Below are 25,543 nucleotides of genomic sequence, written 5' to 3' on the forward strand. Positions count from 1 at the left end.
AAATAAAACTCACAATTATTCAAATAACCTTAAAAAGAGCATAAGTAACAGTAGCAGTGGTTCGTTGAAGTATATGAGGGCGTGGCCTATCCAAGGGGTGTGGCCTTTTTGCTGGGTGTGGTCTCTTAAGTGACTTTTCAGACCTCTTAGCGACTTTTTTTCCAAAAAAGCGACTAACGACAAATCGCGACTTTCTTGGATAAACCTTACTTTGTCTCTGAGACTCTCCAGTACTGCCGCACAAGCGCGAGGTCTTGGTTTCCCAGCGCACACACCTCTCTGTGCATCTGCAAAATGATATTCTGTTGCTTCTAATTCTATTTTACATGCAAGTAAAGCCAAAATCACAGTATAACCATTGTCTTAATCTTCTGTGTATTTTATTTCATTAGACAATGTCATTAAATTTTAGTGCAGATTAATATCTTTGAGAGCTGGTTATATAGTCTTAATGGTCCTCATTTCAGTCATTATAATATTCATTTCATTGTCATTTCATTAAAATATTATAATAAAAACAGTTTTATTGAGAATTTGGCTGCATTAAAATATAGTACATTAGCACAGGGAGGCAAGACAATAGACGCACTTACGTAATTAATATGCTAATTAGCGTATGACATCATCTAGCGACATTTAGCGACTTCTCAGGGAGGGATAAACTACTTTCCATTGAAAGAAGTTGGTAACAACACTGGTCCTTGACACTGCAGTTGTACAGCTCAAGACAACCAAACTCAGACACCTAAATACACACACTCGCTTGGTAGAAAACAATTTGGGGCGTAAATGGAAAAAGTACAGACTTTTCTGGGTCACAGGGTCAAATCCAATTTGTTCTCTGTCATTCAACTCAACAACCTCATTCAAAACCTCACAGAAAAAGTCTTTCAGTCGAATGAGCCTTCAAAAATGACAGTCTGCCTTCTACTCATTGTTGATTCATTGAAAAGCCACTATGGGAGTCTTGTTAAACCCAAAAACTCCATTGTAAATTTATGTGAAGTCTTTAATAATGTGCACTCCCCATCTTTCCAAGAAGCCCCAGTGAATAAAGTTTACAAGACTCAAATGGAAAAATGCAACACCGGCAGTTTGAAAGATGCCGTTAAACCAAATGAAAGTCATTTCGAAGTACATCGCCGCTAACAAACAAACAAACAAAACAATCTCAGCTTTAAGCTATACAATACAGTACATCACTAAATATTCAGAATGCTGGATTCTGACCTTGCCAGCCCGCGTTTGTCATTAAATAGGGAACAGATTCATTCTGTAAACATTACGGTATAATTAGTGCTGGGGAAAATGACGTTCTCCATAACTGAGGCTCCCAAATAATGCAAACGAGTAAATACAAGCTTGTTTGGGCGTCTCTCAGGCCTTATAAAACACAACAACATTTAATATAGTTTCAGTGACAGGCTAAAATGACTGTGCCTTGGCTGCATTGCGCTTGATTAATGCCATTATCGTTCCCATCTCGGCTCATTTCAAATCAGTGTTTTTATTACCAGAGCATAACCTTACGTTCAGATCTCCGCGGGGCGGAAGTCTATTTAAATCGCATATCTGAAACACAAACGAAAATGGATGTACTGGGACGGGATACTAAACTAAGCCAGAAGTGTAGTGAATATCTAAAAATGAAGAAGGAAAACAATGAGAGATATCAGAGAAAATGGTCCTCGGAGGAGAACATTTAAGCACAGAGTGAGTGCTAATGAATTTTGGCCTCATCAAAGAACCTCCTCCAGATGGTCTCATTTTGTGTAATTTTACACTGGTTAAAAAAGTAATAACAAAATAATTACAAAAACAAAGTCGCCACCCAACACTGTTTAGAAAAGATATAATACCATCAGAGACAATTAAGTTAGTTTTAAAATATTTTTTAAAGAGTCATGCAATGAAAGCTACAACATCTGATAAAGAAAATATTATATTAAGTATTTAGTTAGATTAAAAAAATATACAAATAAAAAATATTAAAGTATGAAAAATATTATTTTTGATGCTGTATTTTTCATAAACATTAAAAACATATTAGCATATTTTACACAGGTATCAACATTTTGCCTGTATAAACTGTAGAATATAATATGTGCATATTTTATGCATTTGTCTAAATGCATGAAATGAATTAAATAAATGAAATATTAATTATATACAAATTATTTACGTTTATAATTATAAACTATAATATAGACATATATAGACTTAAATGCCTTTATTATATCAAAAATACGGAGCACGAATTCTGAGTATGGGCTGCATGTCACGTCACTTTTAAAATGTTTAAAATGTATAGAAATTTCATTTACCTTTTCAAAACTCATAAGGCCTATTTCAATGATTCTTACAACTTCTGAGTTAAACAATTAGCATGTTACGTGACATAATTTGCCAATCAGTTAGCTAACCATTAAAAAGATATTAGCAGTTGAAACAAGGATAATAAGCCAAAGATTCTAGGACCTTAAAAAAAAAGCATTACTCCCACTGCATGAGTACCATACATATACTTTCCTAATCGCCTTGGAGATCAAACGTTTCCAGCTCAGCAGGTCAGTGAGGTGATTTTCAGATTTTCCCATGATTCACTCTGCTCCCGAGCTCCTAAAATGCAGATCTGAACCAGACAAGCCTCAAGCACTGACGCAGTGTACACACACACTTACATACTCTCACACAGTGTCCCTGACCATCCAGGAAGGGAGCGTGAGAGATATTCAGGAGTTTTTCATCTCTGCCACAAGGGCAAACCAAGTGCTTTATGTTTGAAGAGAAATGATGAATGAGGAGCGATCGGGATGACTCACTGAACCGGCTGTGTATATATATATATATATATATATATATATATATATATATATATATATATATAAATTCAGAGATGAATCTAAGAGGAGTCCTTTCTACAGAATGTGACCCCTGCCTCACAGCTGAATAAAGGCAAAAGTGAGGTTTTCCATAATGTTCCATACTCTTCCTGGAATTATATGAAATAAAGAGTAGTACAGCTTCATTCCTGGCACCTTTCATGTTGGCAATAATAGCATAAAATCTGCCACAAGACTAAGGAGAATATGTGATGTGCAGTTTCCTGGGAGGTGCGAAAATGTAAATTGAATCCCTTTAGTTCCTTTTCCCCATCATTTTCAAATCTTGAGGTGAATCTAATGAACACACAGCCTGAAAAGGTAGTCAGGATCCACCATTTGTATACTACAGGAATCATTCAGACAAAATGAAAACCCATTATTTAATCACCCTCATTTCGTTCAAAACCTGTATAGAGTCATTTTGGTGTTATCAATCTTGAAAGATCACTTCAAGCTCCCATTGTATGAGGAGAGCTATGTAATCTTCAAAATATTAGCTTATTCTGTTTTACATGCAGAAAAAAATATACATATATTATTATAATATATTCTGTGGTATACTCCACTCTTTGGCTAATAGTAGGTCACCAAGTCAAAAATATTACATACAGTACACAATATACATGCTATATTCAACAGAAATAAATGTAGCATGTTAGCACGCTAACATATTTACAAATCACAAGGCCAAAGGTGAACACAAACAAAAAACACACATTTGACTAGATGAAGTGGAAATAAAGTCAACTGAAAATGCTTAGGCATAAACGTGTCATAGGCTTCAGAAATAAACTAATGGATGGCGATCCCAGATGTGAAAGAGGCATCAGCCGATGATCAGTTGCGCAATTAAGCAGATTTATCTAGCCGTCCTCCCTGTGCTACCTTGCACGTTGATCCTAGCGTGGTTATCATAAATCAGAGCTCGCTCTCGGAGAGGTTGAAAAATGTCAGTCTGTGATAAACAGCCCTCTCTAGCTCTCCTAATCTGTTCGCTAATTTGTGTTAAAACTTCCGTTTTGTCACCAAGGCAGCCCCAGGGAGCGTGCGAAAAACATCGAGGGAGATAACGGCTTAGCGAAGATCCCAATGCTAATCAGAGCGTCTGGCACAAAGTCATGCGTTAGCATACCTGCATAACAATATCTCATTGATATGAAGGTTGGCTGGGAAAGCTAATGGCACTTGTGAGCCTCGCAGCTATTGCCAGAAACAATCAGTCAATACACACGCTCAATGACTTTGCCGTTTGAAAAAGAGTTTCATACAACAATTCAAATAATTCACAAAATCAATAAAAAACCACACTTGCTCAATCGTACGCCATCTGCGGTATCTTTGAAGACACGCTTGAGGGAGTAGGAAATTATTCTTTGCCGAGTGTAAGGAAAAGGAATGCAAAACAACAGCATCCAGAGCGAAATATAATTACACGGAATTGAAAGCATACAACAAACAACAAGACCCTAAAAATACATGATGAAAATAGCTGGCACAGGGAAAAATAATAATCTAATGCCACAAAAATGCTCTGACATGTTGGCCACCATCTGGTAATGGCAGCTGTAGTGAACACTGTACTTGTGCCAATGAACAGGATTTTAATTACACAAATTTGGCCAAAAGAGCAGCAAAAGTATTGACCCATAGAGATGCAACATCACGTCACACTAGACAGTCATCTCCCATGCTTGTAAATGCAATAATAAATTGCCGAATTTGTAACGTCAACTGCTATCACACAAGACATATTTCCAGAGCCCTAGAGTTATCTATAGAGGAAATAAAAATGATAAGTTCAGCAGGATTTCCTTCAAAATGTGGTGTACTGCTCACATTGCACCCTCTTTATCTCCAGGAGCAGGAAGTGATGTGCCTTTAAACAGGAATTGATAGTGCAAAGCTTTTCCTAAGGTTCTCCTGTTCTTCTAAGAAATATACCCTTACAATCTCACTGGAATCACAACAATCTCACAGATTTGTGCTCTGATCTACCAAGATACTATAAACACTATGCCAATCCCCAAGACCAAATTACTTAAGAAAATACTACATCTTACTTTTGAATTTAAAGCTTTGCTCTCTTATATGTCAACAATTTTCTCACTTCTGTTTCAACTTTAGAAGTTGACAGTCACCTGAGATATGAATGAACAACCTCTGATCAATAAATCTCCTCTCAGACCACACATCTTAAGTAGAAAACTTTCAAATGACTCCATAATTTCCAGAGAGAGTGAGAACAAAGGTGGACGTTCCCTAGTCACCCGAAACAAAGCCTCAAAGATAACTTTGATCCGCAACTGTTTCCCGTTCAATTCTCACACCCCCTGCAAGCACGTCACACAAAACATGTTGTAGTACCCCATATGAATTTCTTATTAATAAGCCTAGAGTGTGTCTCATAATTGAGGATCCCTGTGGATCACGTTTGAAGCAACAGATGGATGTCAAAACGATCACTTACTGATTGTAAGACTGCAGTCGTAAAAGCTGTAGCCTGGATAGCACTGACATCCCTGCTCTACACATTCCCCATTTCCATTACAGAAATTTGGACAACGTAGGGCTGTTGCGATATCCGCCAATGGACTTGAAGCCTGGGAATGCTGGTTTCGGTTCTCCAGCCACTTCCGTTCACATTCGTTCTCCAGGAAGGACACAAGGGCATCCTCCCAGGCCAAATCATCTTTCAACTGAAGATCCAGGATGCAGAGATCCACAGCTTCTTCCAGGCGCCGACCCAGCAGACTCTTGCATACTGTGCCCACGGTTGAGTTCGCCAAGGCCAGCTGGCAGACCTCCAAAGCTTTGGCAGAATTGAGGCCACTAGCTGTCGGCCAGGAAGGGTGGGCAGCTGGATGGCTGGAAGAGCGGTGGTCATCTGGAAAGAAGTAGGCAAAACTTTCGAGGTCAGTCTGGCTTAGGGCCTGGACGGTGTAAATGGGCAAAATGTCAAGGGTTTGTCTTTTAGGCCTTCCACCTGAGCTTGGTAAGGGCACCTTAGATTCATTCAAGCGAGGGGCATCAACTTTAAATAATGAGTCTAATTCTAATTCCTCTAAAGAAGGAGAGTTTTCTGCCAGACCTTGGGACACTTGAGACTTCAGTTTAACGCCTAATTCTGACACTTCAATCAACGCCTCCCGCTTCTGGACGTTACGGGTGGAGACAGTTTTAACGGTGTACTCGGCAGTGGCATCTTTGTAAGGGAATAGGGTTGTGAAATCTGTGTCGTCGTGAGATAGGCAGCGAGAGATGGCAGGCGGGTTTAATAGGTCTTCGGAGGCACGTGCTGAATGGAGGGACAGGCTGTATCCCCTTTGACAAGCACAGAAATTCCACTTTATCTCCTCATCCACGGCAGGTGGCGTGCTGTCAAACAGGCTCTCCCCAGGCGTGATCCTGACATGAGAAATAAAACAAAAATATGACTGTCTCAAATCAGCCTTTGAATTAAACCCTCAAGCACTGCGTCAAGAGAGGATTTAGAGTTCGAGAAAGGTTAGCCCTTTAGATTAGAGACTTTTCTCTGTTTTAATTATATTTGTCATTAAAACTAGCGAATCAAGGTTAAGTGGTGATGCAAAACCAAACTGATATCCAAGCCTCCTATTAACTCCTACTTATTTGGCATCTTTTGGAAGTTTACAGATTGTAAATGTGTGACAATTTTTGTACATACATCTGACCATGTTCATAGTTCTTACCAGCATTATAGCACCATATTTCTGAGCAGGACCATTAGTTGAATCTTCAGGTACACCTTAGAGAATGGCACTTCAACTCCAGTCCTGTGGGGCAAGTGTCCTCCTGAGTTTAAAACTTACCCCAACCTAACAACCCCAAGCCAACTAATTAAGGTGTTCACAATTACTTGCAAATTACAGAAAGGTGGGTTAAATTGGGAATGGTACTAAAGTCTGCAGGACAATAGCCCTCCAGGACTGGAGATGAGGAGCCTTAGAGGACCTTAGTGGCACATCTCATGACAGCTTTGGTTCTGACTAGATTTATTACCCGTCTTAAACTCTGTATATTGTTTCTAGTGAAAATATAGACTACATGGATGTTAAAAAAGCATTTCTCACCTCCAGTCCTGAATGAATTCCTCTAGGTTTTTGTCATGGTAGCTTGTGCCTGCAGGATGGTGGAGGTCATTGTGGCTGTTCCGGTCAAATAACCCACACAGGCCTCTGGTGGCGTTAAAGTCCTGACTTGGAGCCCTGACGGACAGACTCATTCCCCAATCACTGACGTCTGCTCGCACAAACGCCCCTGAGGCAAAAACGATCTGCAGGGGTCAGACGAAAATCACATAACATTCTTACATATTTAATGTTAAACATTAAACCATCAAACATTAAATCATCAAAATCAGGTAATGTTGACCCTTAAATATGTAAGGCTTTTTTTTTTTTATATATATATAGATGGAGAAAAGATTTAAAAGAGAAAAACTAAACGTCACTTTACCCCAACTTTAATCATAAACTAAATGCACACGTTAGTAAAAGATTCCATTTCTCTGGCAGCTGGTTATGAGGACATTAGCGGCAATTTGTCAAGGGTCTACATCAGAATATTACAAATCTAGATAAATGTATCCATCACAAGCCACTTCCTCATTCAAACTGTGTCACAATGCAACAATGACAACATCTGCTGCATTGACAGGCCGATGGTCTATGGAGACCGAGAACTTTCAAAATCTTTTTGCAGGGAAAAAAAACCCCTCTTTTCGAAGCAGATGAGGTCTGTGTTTACTTTTCAGACAATTTTGCCAAGAAATTGAAACTTGAACTGCATATATTTCACAGTGAGCTTGACTGAGATTTCCTGATATTGCATGTCAATGTGGTATCATACGGTCTATTGTGTATTCAGTTAAATCAAATATATATTTTACAATACGAGCAGTGTTTGGGAAAGTTACTTTTTAAAGTAATGCATTACAATATTATATTGCTCCATGTGAAAGTTTACAAATTGCATTACTTAGATACATTTTCTAGAAAGTAATGCATTAAATTACTTTTGAGATACATTTTGTCACCTGGGCTGGGCTGGGCTTGCTTATTTGTTTTTAATAACAAAACAACCACAAAAGTTATATTTTTGGCGACTGTAATGGCCATTTCACACCTCACTCCCAATTTCTCCCAATGGGGAGAGGCGTGAGTGAATAAATGGGAACAATAACTTGAAAAAGTAACTCAGATATTTTGTTGTAAATTTAAACGCAATACATTACTAGTTACTTGAAAAAGTAATCTGATTAACTCGCGTTACATGCAATGCTTTACCCCAACACTGAATGAATTAGTGAAACAAATGTTTTACTGCATCATAAAATAGTCTACGAATAAAGCCTCATTTTTTAAAACCTATCCATATTAATTCATAATTATTAGCTACCACAGCACTGTATTGTAACCGTACCGTGACTTTCTTCCCTTGATGCGTCTCATGGATCTTAATCTGATTTGTTATGGATGGTCCCAATGCCTTGACGGACAAGTGGGGGCGAGTTTCTCGCAGCTGCCCATTGCACATGTCAAAGGTCACAACCTCGTTGCCCTCTCGAGCCGCCACTCCGCAGGTACACGCCACAGAGTAATGTCGGCTCCCACAATCCCATTGCCTCGTGTGGACCTCAAAAACACGCTTTGTGCTCTTATAAAGCAAAAACGTGCCTGTTTGCTGGTTCTCGTATCGCCTGAGTGGAATAAGGTTAAAGTAAGATTAATAGATGACAATTTTAAAATGAATGACATGTAACAAGATACACAGAAAGAGATACACAGACTGATAGCTATCTTGCTTCTTTTCCAAGTTCTGTTTTGCTCTGCTAAAAGTCATGGTGATTAAAATAAATGAAATTCAGAAAACCTCTGTATGCACTCTATAAACAACCTTTAAAGACTAGACAGCTGAATACAACCTCTCAGAGGACTACTTGAACTTAATAGCAAAGTGGAGAAGAGGCAAGAAGAAAGAGTCTTCTTAAAAAGAACTGTAAGATAAAACACGAGCAAGAAATTGAGGGAGAGAAACCGAGGCAGCCATTTTCACAGGACAGTTTCAGCATCATTTACTTTGATGGTGACCGTGACACCTTGCAGTTATTGCTCTGTGCGGTGGCTTTGCTGTAAACACACATTGCTCGATACATCGCGCTATAGTGTGTGTTTAAATCCATATCTATTGTCCATTCAGGCCATGTGTGCTTCTCCACTGGAGGAAATTGTGGCACAGGGCCGACATCTGTCAAGGACATATCCGCTAATGAGGACAGTTCCCGTACACTTTCATGAAGATCCCTCCTTCTGAGCCAAATTCAAAGTGTACAAACTGCGCCACACCAATCTGAAATCCAAAGTGACCTTTACGTTTCTGCCTCATTACCTGAAAATGTACCATTTGAGCATATGTCTTGTAAAAGTCACATAACTTATGTCGAAATAATCACAGGCGATCTAAAACATTTAAATTGTCCTTTGCAAATGCCAAAGACAGAAATAAAAAGCTCTCAGTAAATTATTTGTGCTACTTCACAAAGAATCAAAAGTCGTTGTTCTGTTCATTGTTTGCGCAATTCTTTGCCAGATGAGCTCCAAAAAACAACAACTTGTACAAATTTTACCTGCCATCAAATTAAATTTAAGAGTACAAATGATAGATCTGCGCTACACAAATGTGAAATCCAAAGTGACCTTTACGTTTGTGCCTCATTACCTGAAAATGTAACATTTGAGCATCTGTCATGTAAAAGTCACACAACTTAAGTCACACAACCAGACAATTTATAAGAATTCAATTTGTCAATCACAAATAGCAAATAAATAAATTAGAAAAGCCTAAAAAAAACCCCAGTAAATTTTCTTTGTGCTCACTTTTGGGAATCGAACCCACAACCTTGGCGATGTTAGCCATTATCACAATGCTTTACCAGTTAAGGTACAAAAAAGAAAGGACCTCCTTTTCTGAAAACTTGTAAATGTTTTACCTAAAAGTGCAAGTGATCAATCCATACCACATAAATCTGAAATCCAAAGTGACCTAAACATTTGGACCTCATTAACTGAAAATGTACCATTTGAGCATCAGCCATGTAAAACTCACATAATTTGTTAATCTCAGGCAATCTAGCAGAATTCATTTTGTCCACTGAAATGCCACAACAAAAGGGAATAAAAATCTTTCAGTATATTTATTGTGGTCCTTTGGATTCAATCCTATGACCTTACCATTGTTGTTGTCATATTAGCAGAAAGCTTTACCAGTTGAGTAACAAAAAAAAGAAAGAAACTTGTCTAAAAATTCAGAAATATTTTACCTGCCATCGAATGTAATGACATGAGGGTCAGTTAGGGAGTAACAGGTTGCCGTTGGAACATCTTGAACTGTGATCTATATTCAGAAAAAAAAGATTTAATTGGTAATGAATCATTCATACTGGCAGCTATTTGCACTGCAAATTTATCCATTGCTTACATAGAGAAATGACTCATAAAAAAGTAGCGAAACCATCTCAGGGAATCAAATTTCACAATTTAGATGCCATTGATGGGAATAATAGTTGCGGAGCTATGCTGTCTCTTGCCTAATTATAATGCAGAAGAGTATACAGTCTCTTCCCATTATTAAAGGGCACTGAGCGGCTTTCATGTTTACAGACAACACAGATGGTGGTCTGGGGCCGGCGGTGACACATTATTTAAGAAGACTGGTGGTTTATGTGTGTTTATGTTTCTTTACTTCATAATTACCACATTCTTGTCTGTCCTTTCGGTGTCGGCCTTATTAGAGGCTCTCTCTTCTTTTCAGAAGGGGTCAATTATAAGAGCTGTAAGGCCGAGTCACATTGGCTACGGTGACATGCGCAATTTTTGGACTGAACTCATTCCGATTGATAAATTTGACTGTAGTGTTTAAATGAACGCTAAATAAAGTTATTGGGTTGATGTGCACGTTTATATGTTCAAGCTTCGAATCTGAATATTTATTTATTTTTTTGACATGCGCATACTGCACAAATATACAGTTCATCACCCACGCCCAAAACGGGTTGTCTGTACTTGAGTCTCCAAAACAAGGTTGTCCTGCTCCACAGTTGCCGAGTGAAAGGACAGGACACACATTTATACAACACTTTATTCTAAAGGAATAGCAGTTCGTTCTGTGCATCATACATCATTACATAATTTCTCCATCATTGCACATGCGTAGTACTTTTAGTTTTGTGGTTCAATCCGATCGAGTGTTTATATGCACTCTCAATCATATTAGAAGAGAAATAACCCAACCCCTTCAATCGGATCTAAATGTCCTTCCTATCAAGCTCAGGTCGATTAAGGTGTTTACATGAAGGCTTTCAGTCCGATTGAGACTTCAATCTGATTACAAACGGATTATTTGGTTGCATGTAAATGTAGACAGTGTATCTCAAACCTGAAGAATTACAAAAAAAATAAATAAAATCAACCCATTGCTGAAACTCTACTATACCATACAACACAGAGTGTGAGAGAGAGAGAGAGAGAGAGAGAGAGAGAATAAAATGCTCATGTCAAACTGTCTCTCTAAATTCTATTTGAGCAGTTTTAAATTTTATATAAATATATTTTATATCAGATTTTATTTTATTTTATTTTTCAACCGTTACAAAAAAAGTATGACTGGATGAATGAATAAATAAAATAAATAAATAAATAGCTAAACAGAAGAAAATACAAATATATATACCAATTTCGAGTATGGGTTACCGTACAGTACTTGGCCAATGTCACGACTTTCACTTAAACTTATTTTACCCAAAAATAACTGAACAAAAATCATTTTCAAATTTTCCTGTGATCGTTTTTTATGTATGTTTTCCTTCTGGTAAAAGTGTTGAATGTTTTACTAATGCAATCATTACAACATAATTTGTAAAATAAAATTACTAAAATGTATTAACATCCCACCTTGAAGTAGAAATGGTCCAAATGGTGCTACGCCATGGGTACTGTACCTTTAAGACATCTATATGCAAATAACCTTTGCTATGATTGGTTAATGTCAGAGTACCACCAGGGCACACTGGGGTTTCCTCAGGATGGGTCAAATTGTAAAAAGAGCAAGAAAAATTCCCCTTGAAAACATTATCATGTAAATATATTCTAATCTTAAGCACTTCATTGTCCTTAAGGCCATTTCAAAGAGCACTTATCAAATTACAGATATTAATTAAGTACAAAACCACTCAAGCAACTATTATTAAATTTGAAATGCCTGCTAAAGTTGGGCTAACCTTCAGTGCAGGAGGGTTGTAACCTCTCCAGAGACGAGGGCTGCCTTCGGCGGGCTGAGTGGAGAGGAAGCTGACCCGGTCCCCGTCCCGGGTGAAATCAGTAACAGCGCTGAGAGTCACGGTACCCTGAGCACAGACGCTGTTTCGACAGGGCTGGGACAGGAGCTCGACCGAGCAGGATGATAAGGCCACGTTTGAAACCTTCACAACTACATTGTCTGAGACACACGGACAGAGATTATCAGTAGATACATCCTCAACCAAAATGAAAAAACTCAGAGACAAAATGTCCTTGAGAGGAAAAGGACAATTCATGCACATGTGGTCACATTCAAGACATTTTACCTAAGCTACATAAAGCTTGGGAACAGTTTTTTCAGAAGTGACTGAAGCAAATAAACACACACACACACACACACACACACACATATATGAATGTGAAAATGAACCTGTTAAATAGTTTATGACACAAACAATTAAAGCTTTACTTACCCATAGATTCAAAATGTACGATAATAAAAAATAACACTAATATACACACACCTGCTTCATGTACGCTGAGAGCAAGAGTCACTTTGCAGCGGCGGTTGTGCTCAAACCCATGGCAGGGAATAGGGACAGTGCTGTGTACGGCCAAAACGTGCTTTTTAGCATCCTCACGGATGTGCAGGACATCTGGAACAAACTGCACAAAAAGTGTTGTGTGGTTGTGCCGAAGCACCATCGTACAGCTCTTTTAGGCACGGGTAATTATGCAACATAATGTTTGCAATGCTGCAATGTGTATTTAGCCAGTAATTATGGCTTCAGATGTTGTGCATGATCCATCATAATTATGAAGAATTAGATGTAACAGGATTTACCTTAATTCCTGCGAAAAACCCAGCGCTTTCTTTAGATGCCGACTGCATGCTGGAGGAGTTTAACAGGAAGGTGGACACGCTGCAGGAAAACTGTCAATCAAACAAGACTGTCATGAAGGTCATGCTGACTGAGCAACGAGATAGAAACTAGAAATCAATAGAAATCAATAATAGACTTGTATTGCAGGGACCATGTATGTTTGTTTTATTATTATTAAGTTAATAATAAAAATGTAAATAATTCAAATAAAATCTTGAAAATGTATTATTTTTATTATTATCATGTATGTGAATGTAATAAAATATTGTATAAATATAACTTTATTAAATATGTATTATTATTATTATTATTATTTAATATATGGATATATAATTTAAAAGATGTTAAAATAATAAATAGCATAATGATAATAATAATAATAGTACTACAAGGAAATATTAATTACTAAACAAAGATGAGAACTAAAACCTGAGCTTAAACCAATGTTTTTTTAAATAATAATAATAATAATAATAATAATAATAATAATAATAATACAAAACAAATAATGAAAAATATCAATATATAGTGAATTTACTTTTACTTTTATTGTAAGGAACACTTGACTTTATTTATAAATAATTAAAATAAAATATACATTAAATGAATTATTTTATTTTAATTTGATTAATATATATATATATATATACATATAAGTATAATTTATTTTAATTTGATTAATATATATATATATATATATATATATATATATATATATATATATATATATATATGTATGTATATATATATATATATATATATATATATATATATATATATATATATATATATATGTATATATATATATATATATATATGTATATATATATATGTATATATATATATATGTATATATATATACGTATATATATATATATATGTATATATATATATATATATGTATATATATATACGTATATATATATATATATATATATATATATATATATGTATATATATATATATATATATATATATATATATATATATATATATATATATATATATATATATATATATATATATATATTCATTTTAATGTTAATCATTTTATTTATATATGAGAATGTAGCCTTGCTCATATGTCAACACATATCTTTCCAAATAAAAGAAATACATAACTTTTTTAAATAATAAATATTAATTAAATAGTTTTTGTTTAAAACGTTTATAAATAAATAATTTATTTATTTTTTCTTTAATATATATATATATATATATATAATACAATACAATATACAGGGACCCATTAGTTACAAAACAAAGATGATAATTAAATCATAATGCACCAAAGTATTTGACATACTACATCATTACATGGCATTTAAAGCCATATATGGCACTGAATTTGCTTTTGTGTGTGTATGAAGGATTTTCAGGTCTGTTTTGCCTGTATATGGTAATTACAGAGAGCACGAGGTGTGCTTGTATGACTGTGTGTGTGTGTGTGTGTGTGTGTGTGTGTGTGTGTTTGACTAAGTCCAGCTGTGACATGTTTAAGGGAACCTCACAACCCAAATCAGAATGATGGTGTTCCTCAAACGGGGGTCTCTGTGATCTACAAACACTTTTTTTTATGACTGCAGGTATAAGAACATCTAAAACTCAAACTTCACGTCAAAATGAGCAAATCAGAATCAAACTTCTAGATAAAACTCCCTAATGTTATTTATGGTTTGTACACATGTGGCTTTGATTTGACCTTTCCTCTCTCTTGACCCGCTCTCACTTCCGCTGAAACACTTTCTAAACTCACATTAGAGGTCAAAGAGCATCATGACTGAAGACACCCCTCACCAAAAACCCTCTCCTTTCTTGGTCTGGTGAGAAGAGAATCAAACGGCTCTCTATTGAGCCTGTCTGTTATGCCAGAAAAAATAAATAAATAATAATAATTCAAAAGACAATGATAGAGCTTTAAGATTCACCAGTTGTGGCCAAAATTCAAACATATTTGTTATCACTCCTGGAAAATGTATAGCTATAGTCAAAAAACTGAAAAAAAAAATCAACAACATTCATTTTAAGTTGACTTCATATATTAAACGTTGTTTTAAGATTTCAGGGTCTAGCCAGGTTAAAATTTATATATATATTTTACAAATTATAAAAAAAATTCAAATGTATATGAATATGTGTGTGTATATTCTCTACACTTTTTTACATTTCTGTACTAATTGTGGAATATCATAGTAAATTATCCTTGGTTTTGTCTGCCTTTAGCAAATAACATTTCCAAATTGTGCATATAAAAACGTATACACTCACTTAAGAAATAAATATTTTAGTATGGCAAGAAGCCACATTATATATATATATATATATATATATATATATATATATATATATATATATATATATATATATATAGATAGATAGATAGATAGATAGATAGATAGATAGATAGATAGATAGATAGATAGATAGTGCTGGGAAACGATTTTTTTTTCACACAAAAAAATCGCGATTAATCGCATAATTGTCTGCGATTAATTGCAAATCATCACATTGATATGCACAAAACTAATAATGCATTCAAAAGTAGTATATTGTGCAATTTTTATATAAAAAGTACTACTATGTGAACAAAAATGTAATAAAATTTGGTTTGCAAACACTTTAAACAAATAAGGTGTTTTTTTTTACAGCACTATTCCATTTACATAATAGATGTTTAAATATTTCTTGTAAATCTTAACTTATAACATTAATGTAATTAAAATAAAAAGTAAAACTAGCTATTTGTCACTGCCAGGATATTAATGTTTTTATAGAATATATATATACATCATTCTCAACAAATCCAAGGTAAAATTAGATTTTCAAAATTGTATTTTACATTTAAACCACATTCTACAATCATCTCTTTACCGTTTCTCCCAGTCTGAAGTGAACTCCGTCCATCTCCACCAGTGAGTAGAGTCTGGTGGTTGTGTCTCGTCTGATCTCCACCTTCATGGTGTTGGAGGAGTATCTGGCCCACACAACCTGATACCCCACCGGCCACATGGACGTCACCCCAGTAAAGGAGCAGCGGAGGTGGACACTGCTACCGACCAGCTCTGGGGTCACCAAGGGTTTTGAGGTCAGTGAGGGGACGTTTGCTTCACAGAAAAACAAGACAAAAAAAGGTCATAGGATGAAATTGAAATGCATTTGTGAACCTGGATCACAAAACCAGTCTTAAGTCGCTGGGTATATTTTTAGCAATAGCAAAAAAAAAAAAAAAACATTGCATTGGTCAAAATGATAGATTTTTTTTTTCTGCCAAAAATCTATTTTAAGTAAAGATCACTTTCCATGAAGATATTTTGTAAATTTCCTACTGTAAATCAAAACTTTATTTTTGATTAGTAATATGCATTGCTAAGAATTAATTTGGACAATTTTAAAGGCCATTTCCTCAGTATTTAGATTTTTATTTTAAATTTTTTCCGGATTTTCAAATAGTTTATCTTGGCCAAATGATTCCAATCCTAATAAATCATACATCAATTGAAACCTTATTTATTCAGCTTTCAGATGATTTATGACCTTTTTTTTTTTTTTTTTTTACTGACACTTAAGACTGGTTTTGTGCCCCAGGGTCACATATATGTATTGTATTGTATTGTATTGTATGTAGAACATTCTAGAATTTAAAACTTACCCTTACATACACTGTTAACTATTGTTTCTCCAGGTGGGCACAATTTAGGTGTGTATGGTGAAGCAACTAATTAAACAAAAACAAACAACAACAACAAAAATCATTAAACTTCCTTTTTATACTTTACTAGCATAAAGAAATCAATACTTATCATGTAATCTGTAAATATTATATATATATTTTTTATTATTTAGATTTTTTTTTTCTAGAAGACCAGTTACCTTCCTGCTTATACTTTCCTATTATAAATAAATAGATATATAAAATTGAATATACAAGTGTGTTTTTTATTAAACAAATTAATAATTTATATTTTTTAGGCAGGCATGCAGATAGATAGATAGATGTCACCTTAAATAATGCATAGTGCTACGGGATGAAGCCCTCACTTTCATGCCGTGCCAATACTCTAAAATCCAGACAGTTTCCTTCTCCCTGAAGCCATCATAGAAGTGTCATAAATCTGTGAAATATTGCTACATAAATCCAGTAATCTGATTTGCGGCCCTGCAGAACTTCGGTCACCCAAAATCGATCCTAAGCTAAAAGCGACCCAAATACTCTCACACATGGTTGATGATACAGTCATTTATATGGATCTAGGAGATGTTTGAGAAAGTCAGAGAGGAAACGCAGCCAAAGAAAGTGAAATATTGATCACCCACTACAAATTAGATGGCAGTTTCTCACTGGGCTGTTGTGTAGGGAACATCTTTAGACGTGCTATTAAATGGGCCTAAAAGAAACTCTTCATTGTTTCTTCTACTGGTGCAAGCCTCGCTGTTTTAGAGGCTATTACAGGTGAATTATATCACTAAGATGCAAATCAATAGGAATTACATTTAATTCTGCCTTTTCATTTCAAACATTGTGGTCTCACGCCAAAATCAGAAGTACCGTATTTTTCGGACTATAAGTCGCACCTGAGTATAAGTCGCAACAGTCCAAAAATACGTCATGACGAGGAAAAAAACATATATAAGTCGCACTGGACTATAAGTCGCATTTATTTAGACCTAAAAACCAAGAGAAAACATTACCGTCTACAGCCGTGAGAGGGCTCTCTACGTCTTCAGTGTAGACTACAGGAGAACTGAGCAGCATAGAGCGCCCTCTCGCGGCTGGAGACGGTAATGTTTTCTCTTGGGTCATTTCTCTTGATTCATGTCAAATTAATTTTGATAAATAAGTCGCACCTGACTATAAGTCGCAGGACCAGCCAAACTATGAAAAAAAAAGTGTGACTTATAGTGCGGAAAATACGGTATGAAATTCTTTTAGAATCATTACTTTTTTTGTGTGTGATGGACATTATTTTCATAAAAATCCAGCATATTTATTAGTATAATATATACCTTCTGCACAGTATCCCATGCAACCCTGTGTCGGCTGCAGGAAGTAGAGCAGGAACTTTCCACAATTCCGGACAGAGATTGGTATACGGAAGAGGCAGCAGTCTTTGGTGCTTCCATGGAAGAACTGCCAAGTGGCACAGGCCGAGAGTTGCTTGACCTCTCCAGGCCTCGGAAGAGAGCTGTCCTTTAGAGACAACCACACTGGAGCCTGTGTCCCACAGCGGTTCATCTACAAAAAGAAACCGAGATCAAGAAACCCGCAGTTTGGAAACCAGTCCGAACTAATCGACAACTTCCCACCTCAACGCAGCGGGTCGGCATCTCCGCGGGCTTGTTGTTTATGGAAAATCGGTACCATCCGGCTGGCAGCGAATGGTCACATATCAGATCCTGTATCGCTGTGTTCTGAAGTTCAGTAGAGTCGAAATCAACGCTACGGTATGCATTTCTCAATGTCCTGTATCCGCCCGGATAGCACTCTGGAGCTGGAAGAACCAAGGACACAGTCGAACCACGGACTGAATTACAACCTTCAATATTCATGAAAGAGTTTAAAACAACCTTTTGGCAAAGACAAAGGTCAGGGCTCAGAAGACAGCGAGCGAGAAGGTAGAAAACTGTGTCATTATGGTGGCTTGAAAACGTCACTCAGGTTCATTAAAACCCAAATGGGGGTTAAAGTGACCTCCTCAGCTGCACACATTTATCTAGTGTAAAAATAAAGCACCTTTATCGGACCCCCTTTTCATTGCACCTAACTTTACATCATAAAGGTCGGCAGAATCAGTGATGTGTGTCCGTGTCTAACGGCAAAACAGAGGAACAAAAAGTGACGTGTGACTTTCAGGCTAAAACGTTTTTAATCCCTTGCCTTTTCCTAAGACAGCACATCTGTAACACCTTCTACTTCTCCTTCCTGTATCTCAGAGCCGAAGTGGGTCGGATGTCTCTATTGCGGCTAATTATGAGGGAAGGGAGATCGACAGGACCTGTCTCGCTTTTTTGTATGAGGATGCCTGAGGCCAGCAGTACACTGGTAATCCTCTAATGCTCCTCCTGAACATGCTAATAGAAAGTTTGGGTTGGATATCATGCCATCTCTGCTCTGTGAACGTGGGAAACAGAGACAGGGCAGATAGCAGACATTATAGACACAATAAACTGGTGGGAAAATGTAGACTTTAGACAGTACACAAGACTTTCACTTGGTTCTTACATCAGCAAAGCATTAAAAAAAAACAAAAAGAAAAAAAAAATGTAAGCAACACAACGAAACAAAATAAAACAAGAGAGTAAAACCAAAACAAACACACACGCACACACACACACAATACAAAAATGTCACCAAAGCCTAATGAAACAAAAACAAAGCAAAAAAAAAAAAAAAGTCAGCTAAAAAAAAAAAAAAAAAAAAAAAGCACTAAAGCAACAAAACAAAAAAAGAGAATGAAAACAAAAAACAAAAAAAGAAACAAAACAAAATGTTAGTAAACAATTAAATTGTTAACAAAACACAATAAAGCAGTAAATTGCAATTAAACAAAAAAGCAAAGCAAAACATTGCAAAAACACAAATAAAACACAAAACAAACATCCGCAAAGAACAACAAAACAGAAAAGAAAAAAGAAAAGCAACAAATAAATTGTCACCAAAGCACAATTAAACAAATAAAACTGTCAGCAAATAAAAAAAACATAAAAAACACAAATAAAACACAAAACAAACATCCGCAAAGAACAACAAAACAGAAAAGAAAAAATAAAAGCAACAAATAAATTGTCAACAAAGCACAATTAAACAAATAAAACTGTCAGCAAGTAAAAAAAAAAACATAAAAAAACACAAACAAGTCAAAAAAAAAAAAAAAAAAAAAAAAAAACATCAGCAAAGCACAAAAAAACAAAAAAAACAAACGAAGCAATATTAAATCGTTATAGTATCCTCTGACGAGATTTCATAGTTTTGGCCAGTGTGGTCTACAAGAACAGAGACATTAGAGACTTAAACAAGTATGTAGTCAACCATTTAAGCATCAAGTTTTGCGTAGTAAAACACTCACATTTTCATCTAAAAATGTTAAGAACTAGTTTAAGCTACATCTCTCAGTGAAGTCTTAAATACAAAGTTTGTTCAGAGGAAGACATTTCCACTAACCATCTGAAAGTCCTCATAAAGAATAAGGGCAGGTGACCTTTGACCAGCATGGAAAAAGAGCAGAAAATATCTCCTTTAATCCTGTCTGCTTTCCAGAGGGTAGACGAAGACGGGCCGAGACGGCTTTCTGCCCCGCTGGAGTGCTGATGAGATCATGTCTCGGCTGGTTTAGAGCCTCTCCAGCCTAATTCAAGGATCATTACTCTGCAATTACGTTTTAAGCTTTACCCTTAGAGGTGTAATGGGGCAAGATGAAGATAAGGACATTTAAGTGTTCATTTTATAAATTCCTAATAATGGTTTGGTGGGGAGATGCAGGGATGATTTGAAGGGACATTTCTTAAGAGGAGGTAATGGAGTTTCAAGGTGGCCGCCTTAAAGACAAGATGAAAGCAAAAGCAGCTACTGCCAAACCAAAAACCCATGTCAAAGAAACAGAGCAGAAGTTTCGTTCGTTTAAAAGATCTGAGCACATTTGGTCTCTGTCTGTATTTGCAGGGGTGACAACCACGGTCAGATTTTGCTACCCAAGATCAAAGGTCCCAAAAACACTTTCAGCCCTCAGCCCTCAAACCAAAGCTGGGACAGCGCTGCTGGGTAAACACCTCAGGCCGCTCGGTTAATTTGTTGACTTAAGGACGGGGTGAATTTCAGACACTTCCTCACAAGGGAATTCCACTGAAAACATGTCCCTGCTGTTGCACACCACACTACCTTTGAACAATGCACACACTTTTTTTTGTGCTAAGCCAGTTACTGCAAAAGACTAGAAGATGAATGGAATAATTTCCATATTTGGTCAAAACCTTTGACATCTTTAAGTGGTTTAAGAAATGAAATATAAATAGACCAAAATGGGTTTGACAGCCTGATGTCCTAGTAGAACCTACGTTGTACAATTAACCTTTTATAGTTCTATGTGCTGGTGTTTTAAATTAACCACAAATCAATGTTCTGATCGTATGACACTACTGCATTCTGATATATACCTGACAACATGTTTGCCTACTCAACCATCAATCAAATGAGTTTAAACTTAATAATTACCTGGAAAAAGTGCATACACACATGCAAAAGATGCAAACGTTTTCAGGCCAAACTAAAAATAAATGGAAAACAAAATAATGATATTATAAAATTTTAATAAGAACTACTCATATTATAATAAATAAAGTCACATTCTGAAATGTAAAGTCTAAAGAAAACATTGAAAAAGTTTTGAAAGCAAATGCTAAGCTTCTTAATGGGAATGCAAGCAAATCGTCGATTTATCGGGGTCAACAAAACGTTCAAAAGCAAAGGGTTTTTGCTGTCATTCGCAAAGTTTCTAAATGTTGAGAGAGCACAAATGCTTTGAGAGCGAAATAGCATTTCCTTGAATCTGGATGGTACACCATCACAAATATCACTTACAAAGATTTTGAAAAATTCTGACAAAATGCGAAAGTTTTGCGACAAAATGCAAATTTCTCTCAGAAAACTTTTGCGTTTACTTACATAAGTCTCTAAAAGTTTTGGGTACACGCAAAGGTTTTTTCAGCGAGGAGAGCAATAAACGTTTGAGGGCAGATGCTACAGCAATATTTTTTTCCATCACCATGTTAGATATAAAGTTATATAAAGACATAAAATCATGGTTTAATCTAACAAAAACCATATAGCCAACTCAAGACTCAACTCAACTCCTACAAAGCAAAAAAACAAATCAATAAAAAGGAACCTGCTGAACCAAACAAGCTGCAAGGAATCTTAGTTTTAAGCATGTAGTGTTTAAGGATTCTTAAAACTGGAGACCTTTCACACAAGTTTGTGTGGGAGGGTTGTAGCGCTGCTAAATGTGAGTTATCTGTTGTGACAGTCCGCCTCTCGGCAGAATGAAGAGCTGATTACACTGCAGGAGAGGAACAGCTCCAGATATTTACTCTCTCTGGCCCTAGAGAGAGATTCATTCCAAAAAAAATTGGTTTGTTGGGTCTGGGTCTGGGTCTGTTGCGTTTATGAAATATCAGTGACCACAGGAAACCGTCCTTGATATTAAAGCGAAAGACTTTCTCAGTCGCAAACGCACTCATCTGTTTCCTCCTCTCACTCAGCCAGGAATTCAACCAAACCCAGAGGACTCAGTGATGTCTCTATTTCACTCGATTTTGTTGAGTGAGCCTTATGAGGGACGAGATCGCATGATCCAAACACACGGCTGTCACACATTTAATAAAGACTGAAAAGTCAACGCTGATGATTCACTGAAGAAATATCATGGAGAAGGGCTCGTTCACGCTCTGCTGAATGAAAGGACACCACTGGGAGGATTTTGTGAAAGAGACAATACCAGAAATTGAGACATTTATATATTTTATGTACAGCTTTGTTTATCCCTGATATATATATATATATATATATATATATATATATATATATATATATATATATATATATATATATATATATTTTTTTTTTTTTTTTTTTTTTTTTTTACGATATTTACCATTAGACTTTTGCTACATTTAAGTGATAATTATGTTTTGAACATGGATATTTTTTTAAAACCCCCTAAACCTCCCCAAGGCCCCCCATTTTTGTATTTTTTATGGATGGCCGCTTTTTATTTAACTTCTTTTGGACTGATGCACTGTTACACACACTGAGTGCCATTAAACAGCTTGAAAGATCAAGGACTATATTTAACGTAACTCTGAATGGATTCCTCTGAAAGAAATATGTCATATACACCCAGGATACCTTGAGGGTGAGTAATTTATGGGCTGATTTTCATTTTTGCGTGAACTAACTCTTTTTGTCCCTTTTGGTCATAAAAGGCACTGCAGGACATGCAAAATAATAAACAAATATAATAATATCAAACTAATAAACAAAATAAAAATAATTAATCAAACAATAACCCAGTTAATAACATAAATAAAAAACAAACAATAAGACAAAAATCACGAAAACCCACAAAACTACTTAATAATACAATAAATCTAAACAAATGCAATAATAATTGAAAAGATAAAAAATGCATTACAACAATATTTTTCCAGTTAACAGATAAAATGCAACCAAAATTGACTCATTCCTAGTTAAAAAAAAAATAAATAAATAAAAAATAAAAACTGCTAAAATGATAAAATGATAAACAAAAATTAAATCAAACTTAAATATGGAAGCAACTTCAATTTCAAACGGAAAGCAATTTAAAAATGATAAATGAAATTATATAATTCAATCTAATTAAATTATAGAAATGTATCATCCATCCATCCATTTATGCAACGAAAAAAAATTAATTATAAACAAAATATTATTAAATAAATGCTATGTAATTTATTGTATTCTATTTTACTTTATTTACAGACCAATACAGACTATAAAAATTGTAATAATTAAATTAAATTATTAAACAAATCAAAAAGCAAAACAGTATAGTGTACTGTGCATGATGTATAGTCCAAGTGTTCTAACATTAACACAGGTCTATAGCCTGCAATTGCACTGAGGTATGAGCTGGAGGAAAGGACAGTAAAGATATCACAGCCTCACTAATCAGTCTGACCCCACAATCATGAGGCTCACATTCCCACAATTACTGCACCCCTGAGGCTTAATACTCACCTACTGACTGCTCTAATGACTGCTGAAAACATCTGCACGCACACACACAGAGACAGAGAGAGAGAGAGAGAGCGTGCGTGCGTGCGTTCATTTCTCCACAGAGCACGTTTCCATCACTGCGCAGACAGACTCTCCATTTGGTGCGCAAATGGATGTCAGTGCGCAGAGTTACAACGAAGTTTAGCACAAGTTTCAAACAGCTGTTCAATCCCGCTGGACCGGAATATCGAGCACTAATGAAAACAACGTCTCGCGGATTGAAAGCACATTATCTCAACACCACGCTCCTGACGCAGACAGACAAAAATCGTATGCACACCTTTTAAACGGTTATGAGCTACAATAACTATAAAAAAAGCCTACATTTATTTCAACATAATAATAATGCGCAGAGAAAAAATAAATAAATATAAGCAAAAATAAATAATGACAAAATGAAAAAAGGAAAAATACAAACTTTCTATGCAAATGGTCTGTGAATCTTTAAATTTCCCACTGGGAATGTGGGGAAATCTTGAGTAAACAAGCAAGCATCGCCTTTTAGCATTCAGAGCTTAGAAGTTGTATTTCCATCAATAACGCATCTGCAGCATTATACAGAAATCGTCTTAAAACCGCGCCAAATGATGCCTTCAAAACAGCGTTAGTATTTAATAAAAGCATGTTTTTGACTTACCCAGCTGCGCAAGTAACTTCAGCGGGAATAAACACAGGCACCAGACGCAGATGGGTGAGTTTAAAAAGACGCTGAAAAGTTCCATGTTTGAGACTCACAGTTGCGCGTTTTTCCACGAGGAACTCATCGGAAAGTTTGGGGCAGTTTGCTAACACAGGAAAAAAGTTCGCGGGGTGATTGAACACTCTGCTCCTGATGTTGGCATTCCTACAACAAAAGCCTAAGGAAGATCCCTCGCGCACAACATATTGTCCTTAATTTATGGGCAGGAAGAAGAAACCTGGACCATTTTTGTCCCCCTCGTGTGTGTGTGTGTGTGTGTGTGTAAACACTCAGCTGTTTTGAGGAGTGAAGGGGGCACTCCGAGTCAGAAGCCCTCAATTGACTGGAGAGCTGGAGGACACTTACAGGGTCTCTCTAGTGAAACAAACTCCCGAAAAGCAATGAATAGCTCAGAGAAAGGTAATTTACTGGAGCTAAAATGGAGAAAAGATGATTATTTCCACATTAAATTATGTGAAATCGCTTTTGCATGGAGGCATGTTTCTGCACAAGGTTCCACATTGGAACAACCTTTCTAAATAGAAGCGAAAAGGTGTTTTACAATAGAGGGAACTTCTAAAGGTTAACAAAGATCTATAATGCTTTTGAATTGATGGGTCGTGGGTGTTTTCTAGGGTCACGGACAGGAAAACAATGCCAAATGCACCACAACTAATGCATAGCCTACTGTGTGTGTGTGTGTGTGTGTGCGCGCGTGTGTGTATGTATATATATATATATGTAGAAAACCAATTAAAACAGGAAACAGAAATGACAAGAAAATCACAATAAGAGCCAAAACATAATTCAAATGAAATCGAGTCAAATGGCTTAATGACAATAAATGGGTGGTAAATTATCATCATGGATGGATGAATCTATGTTTGAACTTTTTCGTGGAACATTTTGACTGGTAACACAAGTTCTTCAAAGCCCCTGAATGGGGTTAATTTTACCTCTGTTAAAGGTTG

The 25,543-nt window shown here is 36.0% G+C and overlaps 1 protein-coding gene across 1 annotated transcript in view; it reads right to left on the bottom strand.

Moving 5' to 3' along the window:
* The window catches only part of si:ch211-246m6.5 (von Willebrand factor D and EGF domain-containing protein), a 56,117-nt gene extending 31,299 nt beyond the window's left edge, over positions 1-24,818 (bottom strand). Inside the window, exons 1-12 of the mRNA XM_052589303.1 lie at positions 24,531-24,818; positions 18,388-18,572; positions 18,088-18,316; positions 16,733-16,798; positions 15,955-16,187; positions 13,044-13,133; positions 12,724-12,865; positions 12,181-12,398; positions 10,225-10,298; positions 8,328-8,604; positions 6,977-7,179; positions 5,353-6,290 (exon numbers count right to left, since the gene is read on the bottom strand). Coding sequence (XP_052445263.1) covers positions 5,353-6,290; positions 6,977-7,179; positions 8,328-8,604; positions 10,225-10,298; positions 12,181-12,398; positions 12,724-12,865; positions 13,044-13,133; positions 15,955-16,187; positions 16,733-16,798; positions 18,088-18,316; positions 18,388-18,572; positions 24,531-24,615 — 2,740 coding nt within the window. The 5' untranslated portion in view covers positions 24,616-24,818. The remainder of the gene's footprint in view (positions 1-5,352; positions 6,291-6,976; positions 7,180-8,327; positions 8,605-10,224; positions 10,299-12,180; positions 12,399-12,723; positions 12,866-13,043; positions 13,134-15,954; positions 16,188-16,732; positions 16,799-18,087; positions 18,317-18,387; positions 18,573-24,530) is intronic.
* Between the last annotated feature and the right edge of the window lie 725 nt (positions 24,819-25,543).

Source organism: Carassius gibelio, chromosome B22, assembly GCF_023724105.1.
Source record: "Carassius gibelio isolate Cgi1373 ecotype wild population from Czech Republic chromosome B22, carGib1.2-hapl.c, whole genome shotgun sequence".
Taxonomy (NCBI): domain Eukaryota; kingdom Metazoa; phylum Chordata; class Actinopteri; order Cypriniformes; family Cyprinidae; genus Carassius; species Carassius gibelio.